The 12,064-nt window shown below is 40.7% G+C and overlaps 1 protein-coding gene across 2 annotated transcripts in view; it reads left to right on the forward strand.

The window, feature by feature from the left end:
* Window positions 1-12,064, forward strand: part of PDE10A (phosphodiesterase 10A) — a 453,343-nt gene that overhangs the window by 310,580 nt on the left and 130,699 nt on the right. For both annotated transcript variants that reach the window (XM_077486632.1, XM_077486633.1), the window contains exons 14-15: window positions 5,409-5,551; window positions 11,368-11,451. In XM_077486632.1, coding sequence (XP_077342758.1) covers window positions 5,409-5,551; window positions 11,368-11,451 — 227 coding nt within the window. The remainder of the gene's footprint in view (window positions 1-5,408; window positions 5,552-11,367; window positions 11,452-12,064) is intronic.

Below are 12,064 nucleotides of genomic sequence, written 5' to 3' on the forward strand. Positions count from 1 at the left end.
AGTTGAGTGCCCTAGTTATGTCTTTGTTTGATTTAACTGGAGCCTCTCTCCATCCTATTATGGCGGTGACTTTAATATTTGAAACCATGCCTTAATAGATCGCATCCTTTAAAAAGGACTCTTAGCACAAGGCAAAACCCTTAACTTTAAAACATCTTCAGAAAATGTCTGACAGCCTTCACTTCAGGTGAAATGGCTTCTTGGAGGCATCTAAGGTGGTGTCTTGCATTGCAGTATTGTCTGTTCGTATGTGTAGGGCACTTTGGCTATGTGCCTAGGTCACAGAATATGAATTTAAAGAATGCCTTACTAATTTTCCACTTGAGGGAACTAATTTCTTTGGTCATATGGCATACACAGACCTTCTGATTTTCACTCACTCACCCCTTCAGCACAGATGATCTGTGGATGAGCTAGGAAGATTCCAATTTCCATCATCTGTAGCTGTTAAACTTCAAAGACATTAGGAGTCTGCATCCTGCCTACACTGAAGATCTTAGCCCTTGTACACACGGTCGGACATTCCGACAAAAAAATTGGTCGGATTTTGTCAGAAACTTGTGTTGCATACACACGGTCGGACAAAGTTGTCGGAAAATCCGATCGTACGTAACGTGACAACGTTATTTCATTACGACGGGACTACGTTCAGGGTAGTAGCCAATAGCTTTGGTCTAGGAATTTGATCTGAGCATGTGTGGCACTTTGTCCGATCGGAATTCTCTACACACAATCGGACAAAGTCCGATCGGATCATTTTGTCGGAAAGTTTTATAGCCCAGCTCTAAAACTTTGTCCGTTGGATATTCCGACGGAAACAGTCCGATAGAGCCCACACACAGTTGGATTATCCAACAACACGGTCCGAGCAGACATTTTCCATCGGAATGTCCTACCGTGTGTACAAGGGCTTAAAGCTACAAGCCTTCTGTTTAGATTCACCCTCACTGTAGCTAGTGGCCTTTTGTATTCTGTCTCTGTTGGGCCCCAAGGTTACCCCTTCCTTAACAGCTTGGTTGCTTAGGCAAAAATACACATTCTGTATTGGTCATTGTTTGTTTGATTTTACCTTCCCTGCAGTGCACCTAGCTGCAAAGCTCTTCTCGTGGGAAGGCTCCTGAACTACCATTACTAATAATGGTGACCTTCTTCCTCATTTTGACTCCCCTTTAGTATGTCCTTCATGTCCACACTATTTGCATTGTTTGTTGACTCGCTTCAAAACTCCTTTATTTTTTTTTATGTCTCCATAATCGGTGTGCACTCTACTCAAAGGTGCTATCTTCTTCCAGATATTATTAATCTTTTACATGCCCTGAACTCATTAAACTCGCTGTGTTTGTCATGTTATGCTACCCTGCTTGGTTCCCTCAAGAGGGATAAGGAATCCTAAAGGCCTCCTTGGGGACCTGTTTTACATAAACTTTTTTTTTTTTCACCCGGTAACATCCTGGTGCTTGCACAGACTCTGTTCTCATCCAACATCCTATCTCCCCCTTTATTTATAAAAAAAAATACATTTAAAAAAAGGGTTGTTGGTTACTTAAATCCTACTTTTTTTTTCATTGAAGGACTTTTTTTTTTTTTAACTTTTAAATAACTTTTTCAGTATCTTACCTTGGATTTCTCTTCCTGAAATCAAGGATATCTACTAAGCCTTAGCAGATCTTTAAATTCTTTTTCATGTTAAAGGTTAAATTCCCTCAAGTCAAGGTTAGGTATGCTAGGCTTAAAGTGTAATTAATGCAAAAAAGTGCTAATGCTAATACTAATACTAATGCTAAAGAGTGCCTAAAAACATGTTCTTCCACTTTTACAATCAGCTTGAAGATAATGTATCACCACCTTCCTGGGTTTGATGAAGAGCCAGAAATACAAAAAAAAAACAGCATGTTAGGATATGCACACATTTTCAAAGCAGGAAAAAAAAACAGCATTTTGGTCAGTGGTAAATGCCTTAATGTGTTTAACCACTTAGCGACCACCCTGTAGCAGCGGCAGCTGTGTGCAGGATCATGTATATACAGTATACGCGAGCCTGCACTTCTGGGTAGGGGACATGAATGCATGCCAGCGGCGGGTCTTGCTCCCAGTGTGATTATTCACAGTGGGAGTCAGCCGGCAGGCATCTTGGACCCGGATGTCCACCGGCACCTGCTGATCATCAGCTAGAGAGACAGAACTGCAATCTGTCTTGTAAACAAGGCAGATTGCTTTTTTGACAGGAGGGAAGGCATGGATTCTGTGTCTCTGCAAAACAGGGACTAGGATCCATGTCTTCCCGTAGTAAAAGCAGCTCCCACAGTTTAAAAAAAAACACTGGCTAGGCACACAGTTAACCCTTTGATCGCACCTGATGTTAACTCCTTCCCAGCTCATTGGATAGCATATTTTTAGCACTGATTAATGTATTCATTTCACAGTTTCTCAAAAAGTGTCAATGTCAGAATGAAAAAATAAATAAAAATATCCCATAGCTTGTAGACAGTATAACCTTTGTGCAAACCAATCAATATACGCTTATTGGGATTTTTTAAACAAAAATATGTAGCAGAATATTTATTGCCCTAAATTGATGAAGAAATTAGATTTTTTTTTTCAATGTTTGTATCTGTTTTATAGAAGAAAGTAAAAAAAAATATTTTTGTCCAAAATTGTCTTTTTATGTATATCGTGCAAAAAATAAAAATTGTAGAGTTGAAAAGAAAGGTAAATAGCCCTATTTGTGGGGGGAAAAAGGACCTAAAATTTATTTTAAAAAATGGCCTGGTCATTGGGGGGTAAATCTTTTCCAGAGTTCAAATGGTTAATGTGATTTTAATACTCCTACCCACCCAGGCCTATTCTGACATTCCTCTCCTACATGTAAAAATCATATATACCGTATATGCCGGTGTATAAGACGACCGGGCATATAAGACGACCCCCTAATCTTACTGTTGTATAAGCATTTTTTTCTTGTACTTACCGTATAAGACGACCCCCTTCCAAGGCTTCCGACGCTTGATATTCCGTCCGTCCTTGCTGAAGCAGGAGCTGGCGCCATATCTTTCTTCCTGCTTTTGCTGGAACCAATCACAGCGAGCGATGTATTCTATTAATGAATACAAAGCCTGCTTGGATTGGCAGAGGCTGTATCATCATCAGCCCGCGCCTCTGACTCTCAAAGCCAATCCGAGCAGGCTACAGAGTAGCCTGCTCGGATTGGCAGAGGTTGTTGCTCCAATCCGAGCAGGCTCTGTATTCATTTGAATACATCGCTCGCTGAGATTGGCTCAGCGGTATATACTGTATGTAGCCGAAGCTACATACAGTATTACCGAACCCTCAGCAGGCATCGGAGGGGCTGATCCGGCGTATAAGACGACCCCCGATTTTCGGCCAGTTTTTTTAAGTGTAAAAGGTCGTCTTATACGCCGGCAAATACGGTAGCTATAAAATTACTTAAAATCCTCAAACTTTATATATGCAGGTAGGTCAATTGGCTTCTGTCCAAAATTGGCCCTTGTATATGAATGGAGACATTGGATTGTGGGCTCCTTAAGGGTAGGGACCGATGTGAGTATGCAATGTACAGGGATAGGGACAATTGTAGACACTCACTCAGGTTGGAGTGGATGGACTGGTGTCTTTATTCAACCTTACTAACTATATAAGTACATGGTACAGCAGGCACACATCAGGAATATGAAGTGTTGGGGTAACAAATGCTTTAAGATTGGCTTAAAATAGTCCAGTTGATGACATTAAAGTGAAAAAAAATCGCAAATAAAAAAGGTATGGTGCTAACTCCAAAAATAATAATTACCCAAAAAAACAATATTCATCCATATAAATTATCCAGTCCACAATGTGACAGTTCCATCAAGTATGACAAGGAAAGACCTCACATAATATTCAAGTAATCACCATGATTAGAGAAATAAGTGCAGTAGCAAATTATCATCACCATCAACCGTGTGTGAGAAATACAAACTCACCAGAAAACTAAAATGAATATGCCTTGTACCAATTAGACCGCCTTGGGCAGCATTATATCTGAAGGGGATGATTCTCCGCTCTAGAGGTATCTCCTTAAATTGGTCTACCATAAAGGCTTGGGAGAAGCATATTGAATATCATAGTGCAGTAAGTTTATGTAAACATCAATTCCAACAAATATATACGAATGCACACTTACATTTACAGGTGCTGCAAGTCAGCACCAACTTGTACAGCCAAACAAGTGAGCTCACCGTCTCCCCAGGTTGGGGCGTACATTCCAAGACACTGGAGGTCAGAACCAACAAAACCGGAAGTGACCAATTTTGTTGGTTCCGACTTCTGGTGTCTTGGAACACATTCTGCAACCTGGAGAGATGGCGAGCACACTTTGGCTGTACATATTGGTGCTGACTTGCAGCACCTGTAAATGTAAGTGTGCATTCATATATACTTGTTGAAATTGATGTTTTAATAAACTTACTGCACTATGATATTCAATATGGATCCCCCAAGCTTTTATGGTAGACCAATTTAACCACTTACAGACTGGAAGATTTTCCCCTTAATGAGCAGGCCATTTTTTGCGATACGGCACTGCGTCGCTTTAACTGACACTGTACCCAAATATAATTGATGTCCTTTTTTTTTTCCCACAAACTGAGCTTCTTTTTTTTTTTTTTTGGTGGTATTTGATCACCTCTGCATTTTTTTTTTTTCTCTTTTAAACAAAAAAAAGCGACAATTAAAAAAAATATATTTTTATCTTTTTGCTATAATAGTCAGGCCACACGCTTCGGGTCCTCCGGCGCCCAGACGGTGTGCGCCTGCTATGGCTCTTAAAGGAGCCGCCGTACACCTATGCCGATTTGCAGGAACGAGCTGACCTGCCACAGTGTGACGGTGGCTGGTTGGCAAGTGGTTAAGGAGATACCTCTGGAGCTGAGAACCATCCCCTTCAGATATACTGCTGACCAAGGGAGTCTAATTGGTACAAGGTGTATTTTATTTTAGTTTTTTTATGGTGAGTTTGTATTTCTCACACACAGTTGATGGTGGAGCACGGCTAAATGATATTTGCTACTGCACTTATTTCTCTAACCATGACAACTGAAATATTCTGTGAGGACTTTCCTTGTCATACTTGATTGAACTGTCACATCGTGGAACCTGCACATTGTGAACTGGATAATTTATACGGTTGAATATTGTTTTTTTTTTTTTTTTTGGATGATTATCATTTTTTTTTTTTGAGTTGGTGCCATACCTTTTTAATTGTGTTTTTTTTTTTTCATTTGTAAGGTGATTTATTCCACTTTAAAAGGGGCAGCTACACTCACGATCTTCCATTGTTCTTTGACACCAATACTTGTTTAAATCTCCCTTAATTTATGCTAAACTGCCTAACTTTTTATTGTATTTACTAGATGTACCACAGAATACGTCACTCAGAGTGCATTTACCGAGTGACTTTGGAGAAGTTGTCCTATCATAGTATTTGTACTTCAGAAGAATGGCAAAATCTTAAGAACTGTAACCTTCCGGTGACTCTTTGTAAGGAGATTGAACTGTAAGTATTCAAAAACTACTAGTAGCATGTTGCCTATATTAACAGCGATGTGTTTTCAACGATGTCTCCATGTGAGATAATACCTGTGTTCAGATCCAGACTGGGGCAAAAAATAGGCCCAGGCATTTTAGACTGAACAACCCATGACATATTTACCGGGAGGCACAGAGAGAGTTGGGGGGGGGGGGGGTGGAGAATGAGAGTGGGGTGTGTAGAACACGGGGGGGGGACCGAAGAGCACACAAGGACATGCAGCCCTGGCCCACCAGGCAAGTGCAGAGTGTGCCCTATGGCCAGTCCAGGCCTGCCTGTGTTGTGAGGCCAGTCCACCAAAAAGTGATATTTTTTGCTTGAGTGGATTATGCTGTACTGCCTTTGCATCTGACTTCTTCTATCCTGGGCTCTACCTGCCATAATCCGTAACTCTGTACCCTAGTGGTTTGAGCATTCCTGTTCAACTTTGCATGTTCTGTTGCTGTTGGCATCTTTCATAAAATAAGATAAATGGAAAATACTGCAGAAATATAAGGTGTGTAGGTCTGGGAATTCAAAGGCCCTAAGACCTAAAAGAACTTACTAGATATTTGTTCCTGTCTGATTTTTTTGTCTGTTGTTAATTCCCACATTTATAGAATAACAAAATATACATTTTCAGTGGGCTGACCCTTTAACCCCCGTGGCGGTATTCCCGAGTCTGGCTCGGGGTGAAAATTTTGTACCATTAGCGGTAACCCTGAGCCAGACTCGGGATTACATTGTTGAATCCAGGGAGAGCTTACTTACCTTAGCCCCTGGATCCAGCGATGTCCCCCCGCTGTACGAGCGAGCCCTCCTCCGCTCGATCTATCACGGAGCTGAGCTCCGTTCCCTGCGAGCATTGGGGCGGAGAACGGCAACAAATTCAAAAAGTGAAACACACACATTACATATAGTATAATGTAATCTTACAGATTACATTGCTGTATGCAATAATTGCACATCCCCTTTGTCCCTAGTGGTCTGCCCAGTGTCCTGCATGCAGTTTTATAATATAAAAACTGTTCTTTATGCCTGGAAACTGGAGATTGTCCATAGCAACCAAAACTGGCCCTTTACATCAAAAATGGTTTTAGACCAGCTAGAAAACAGCAATAATAAATTAGAATTACTCGCAGAATTGAGGGATAGCGATTTGTGGGGAGATCCGTCATCAAATACTGAATTCTGCAACTGAGCAAATTTCAGTGTTTTTGATTTGATTACATTATTGAATATTTTTTATTATTGTTATATTATTATTTTGTATAATTATTTATAGTTATTATATTATAATTTATGATTTCATTTTTCAAACTTTATCACACCCGGGATGTCTGCTAGACTCTGGTTTGGACAGATTTAAGTGAGTTATTCCTAAGAATTACAGGACTACAATATAAAACGCCAAATTTCCATGCAAAATAATGGTACCGCTTTTAGCACCTAAAATCTGAAATAATCATACCACCAGGGAGGTTAATCAAATGACTGAAAAGACTGGGATGGAAGTCATAACCAGTCATGTATTCAAATGCATATCTGTCCTATTTTCATAGGACTGAATATAGCGCATTTATTGGAAACTTAAATCTTAACCCAAAAACAAAAATTTAATATGCTGCAACTTAACACCCTAGATGTGTTCTCTTCATTCGTTTTCTTGTTTTGCCCCACATGTATAGAAAAATTCTAATTCGTTTTGCTAGAAATGGTGTTCTTGTAACTTCTTGTACAATGAACGTAAAGCATTTGTTCCCTGAAAATAAACAAGGAAAAAGGGTGCCTCTGAGTATGTATCACAAAACAATGTATTAAAACGGCAATATCCACTCACATGAAAGAAAGAGGAGTAGCATTCAATTCCATCATCTGGGCTAAGGAGGTGTGGGACTGCAGGTCACAGCAGATCCTGTGTAGCCAACATTGCCCTTGGACTATTGGGTACTATGTTTTGAAGTATCTGCACATTGCGCCTTTTTACTTGTTCACTGTTCCCTGACAGCATGTTAGTGCTTGTGCTGTGTCATTTGGCCCCCTGTATACCCTAAAAACCTGGCTGATCCTGCCTTGCTGTACCCTCTCCTCTGCTAACCAACCACGATATTAATGACTGCTGAATAGAGCTGCACGATTCTTGCCAAAATGAGAATCACCATTTTTTTGCTTAGGCTAAAAAGATCACGATTCTCTCATGATTCTGGCAACATAAAATCTTTCACATTATATAAAAAATTGGCTAATTTAAAAAAAAATTGCATTTGAAAGACCGCTGCGCATATACAGTGTGACGTAAAATATTTCAACAACCACCATTTTATTCTCTAGGGTGTCTACTAAAAAAAATATATATAATGTTTGGGGGTTCTAAGTAATTTTCTAGCAAAAAAAAAAAAAAAAGATTTTAACTTGAAACCAACAAATGTCAGAAAAAGGTTTAACTCTTTTCACTTACACACAGTCTGTTCCATTGACAAATTATTACAATGTTTATACTTAAGTTCAACTGATAAAGAATGTTTTGATTCTTGTCAGACTGCCCAGTTTTTCTCTCCCTTTCTTTTGATGGCTGTGGCTTCAAAAGAGCACAGAGAATTCTTTGCATAGAAAGAATTGTGGAATACTTTAGTCAAGATCGCGATAACGATTATTGATGATTAATTGTGCAGCTCTACTGCCGAGCCCTGACATTGTGGTCCATTTGCATGCCTCCGTCACCCGCGGCCCTGCTATCTGCAGCTCTCCTGTGTTCTGTGTTCTGTCTCCTGTCCTCCTCCCTCCCTTCCCCTCTCTGCTCGTAACTGAACCCACCAAAGCCCCCCTACTGCTCTCATATCTGATAATACATCTTCTTATCCTCTCTGTACCACTGTACCATGCGTGCCTGTGTAATGTAAAAAATATGTTCATCTGTACCTGTATAAACACGGCTGCTGTTGCCCAGCTGACTGTCGTGAGTTCTCTCTCCTTTCTCCCCCCTTCCCTGGCTGCTGTCAGCGGGGTGGCTCCACCCCACCACACCCCCCCCCCCCCCCCCACTGCAGCTGTGAGCCGGAGAAACAAGGGAGCTGACAAGTCAGCTGAGCGCCTGGAGCACAGCTTATACATGTACAGATCACCTGTTTTTTTACATTACACAGGCACAGGGACACATGTTATTATGATACAGAGGGGATAAGTAGAGTTTATTTTTTTTATTACAGTGCATTAACAGCCACTTTAAGGCCTGGTTCACATTACTGCACGTTTAGATGCGACCTCTGTCACACATTATCACATGGAAATCGCAGTAGTTTCAATGGTGCTTATTCACTTTAATGCAGTGCAGTTGTGACACATTTTTGGAAAAAGTACTTTAGTGCTGTTGCAGCATGATTTTAGCCCCACAGACTTCAATGGAAATGCACCAAAAACATGTGAAATGCATGTAATGTGTTTAAGTAGCATTTTTGAATGGGTTGTTAAGGAGCCAACACTCAGTGTTCTAGCAACAAGTGAATCATCCCTGCCCTGCTCATTCAGCCTACTGAAAGACGAGTGTAAATAAATGAGTAAAAATATTTAAAAAACAAAAATAAAATTGCATGGGAGTTCTGCAACAATCCATACCAGGCTCTTTGGGTCTGATATGAATTTTAAGGGAGAGCCAATGCCAAAAGAAATGGCATGAGTCTCCCCCCAAAATCCATGCCAGACCCATAGCACGCGGCCTGGCAGGCCAGGAAAGACCATGTGAACCATATAAGGCCATATACCCTCAAAATGGCCAGGGTGCAACCTCTTGTTGACAAGGCTTAAGGGCCTCTTCCCCACAACCCTTGCCCAGTGGTTGTGGGGGTGATCTGTGGACAGGGGCTTATCAGAATTCAAAAGCCCCATTAAAGTGATTGTAAATTTACATAGATTAATTGTACCAATAGGTAAGACTATAATAAGGCTTACCTATAGGTACTATAAATATCTCTTGAACGTGCACAGTTTAGGAGATATTTACTGTATATGTAGCAGAGGATGTCATCGGCACGTGTGCTATGAAGGAATGGCTACCTGCCACCTGCCGGTAGGTTCTGGATATTTAACAACCAGCATCCCTGACAGCTGAAACTGTCACATTTGCAGTGGTAGGAATACGACTTCTACTATTGAGCAGTCGTCTCCTCCTCCAACATTGCATCAAAACATGCAATGCTGCACTACAAAATTTCACTGAAATTCAGAGCAAGCCGCAGTTACACTAGCATGAACCTAAATCTCACATTTTTTTTATCAGCTTTCCCGGACATCTTTTGTGAACTATAATGTCTATAGTCCAAATCAGGAAAACCAACACTGACAATGCTGCACCCCCACAGAATACAGTACATTGATTAAATGTGGTCACCCAGGCAGGAAGTATGTTCCTGGAAGAATCAACAGGTGAAAAAAAAAAGGGGGGGGGGGTGATGCAGCCTTCACATTTAGGATTGGTCAGCTGCTATACAGACCCCTTCACTTTTTTCAAAGTTGTCATTGCGCAACCTGATGGTTCTTTTTTTTTTCAATTAATCATACACTCAGTACCCCATAATGACAAGGCCAAAATAGCATTTTAGAAATGTCTGTGAATTTATTAAACTGAAATATCACATTGGCATAAGTATTCAGACCCTTTGCAACAATCAGCTATAAATAGCCACTGATTACTATATAATTGTCACTGACAGGGAAGGGGTTAGCACTAGGGGGCAATCAAGGGATTAAATGTATTCCCTATGTGTGTTCTAACTGGGGAGGGGGCTGTGGCTGACTAAAGGAGGAGCTAGATCATTGTTCCTACTTGGTAGGAACACACGATCTGTCTCCTCACCCTGACAGAACTGGAATTTGTTTACACACAGATCCCGATTCTTGCTCTGTCACGAGCAATTGCGGGTGCCCTGCAGTCATCGGGCACGTGTATTGGCTCCGGGGACATGCAGCAGGCGCACGCGTACCTGCTACAGCGTCTTACAGAGCCGACGTCCAGCTACGGTGACTCGCGCAGTAGCGCCAACCTGCTGCAGTATAACTGCGGTGGCTGGTCGGGAAGGGGTTAAACAACTGTAGTATTGGGCTGCAACATAAAAAAAAATTTGAAAAAAGTTAAGGGGGTCTGAATACTTTATGAATGCACTGTATGTTTCTTTGGTTTTAAAGCGGAGGTCCACCCTAAAGTGGACCTCCGCTCATCGGAACCCTCCCCCCCCTCCGGCGCCACAATTGCCACCTTTCAGGGGGGAGGGGGTGCAGATACCTGTACAGTACAGGTATTCTGCACCCACTTCCGAGATAGCTCTCTGCGGAAAGGGGCGTAGATTACGCCCCTTTCCGCAAGTGCCCGCCCCTTTCCGCAAGTGCCCCGCTGCCTGCTGGGAAACACACAGAACCCAGAGGCAGCGGGGACCGTCCTTATTGCGCAGCGCGATTCGCGAATGCGCAGTAGGGAACCGGGAAATGAAGCCGAAAGGCTCCATTTCCTGATTCCCATACCCAAGATGGCGGCGGCAGCACCTTACAGACGATCTAGAGATCGGCTTCGGGTGCCGACATCGCGGGCGCGCTGGACAGGTAAGTGTCACTATTTTAAAAGTCAGCAGCTGCAGTATTTGCTTTAAGTAATTACTTTCTACATTTTGTTAGTTTTGAAATCGTCTCACGTAAGATAACAGCAGTATTATCATCCAATAATTCTCTTTTGTATTACAGGTGTATAAAACATACTTCTCAAATTTGTATATATGTGGCTGTACATGCTGTGACATATGTTTTTTTTTTTTTTTCAGTTATCATTTTGACATAGGGCCTTTTGAAGATCTCTGGCCCGCAATCTTTGTGTATATGATACATCAATCGTGTGGTAAAAATTGGTAAGGTAGTCAAACTTTCATTTTAATTATTAGTAGGTCTAAAGTGTAAGCAAAAGTAAATTAAACACTTTCTTTAATATAATTTGATGAATAGTATCATTATTTTTCCCCAAGACAGTACAAAGAACAATAAAATATAAATATAGTGTGTGTGTGTATATATATATATATATATATATATATATATATATATATATATATATATGTATGTATGTATGTATGTGTATATATATATATATGTGTGTGTGTGTGTATATATATTATACACACATTGGTTATAAAAAGTCTACACACCCCTGTTAAAATGTCAGGTTTCTGTGATGTAAAAAAGTGAGACAAAAATAAATAATTTTAGAAGGTTTTCCACCTTTAATGTGACCTATAAACTGTACAACTCTGTTGAACAACAAACTGAAATTATTTTAGGTGGAGGGAAGTAAAAATAAAAAAATAAAATAATATGGTTGCATAAGTGTGCACACCCTTAAACTAAAACTTTGTTGAAGCACCTTTTAATTCTATTACAGCACTCAGTCTTTTTGGGTATGAGTCTATCAGCATGGCGCATCTTGACTTGGCAATATTTGCCCACTCTTCTTTGCAAAAACACTGT

Source organism: Lithobates pipiens, unplaced genomic scaffold (assembly GCF_037356315.1).
Source record: "Lithobates pipiens isolate NorthernLeopardFrog02 unplaced genomic scaffold, aLitPip1_a1.2 Scaffold_18, whole genome shotgun sequence".
Lineage (NCBI taxonomy): Eukaryota > Metazoa > Chordata > Amphibia > Anura > Ranidae > Lithobates > Lithobates pipiens.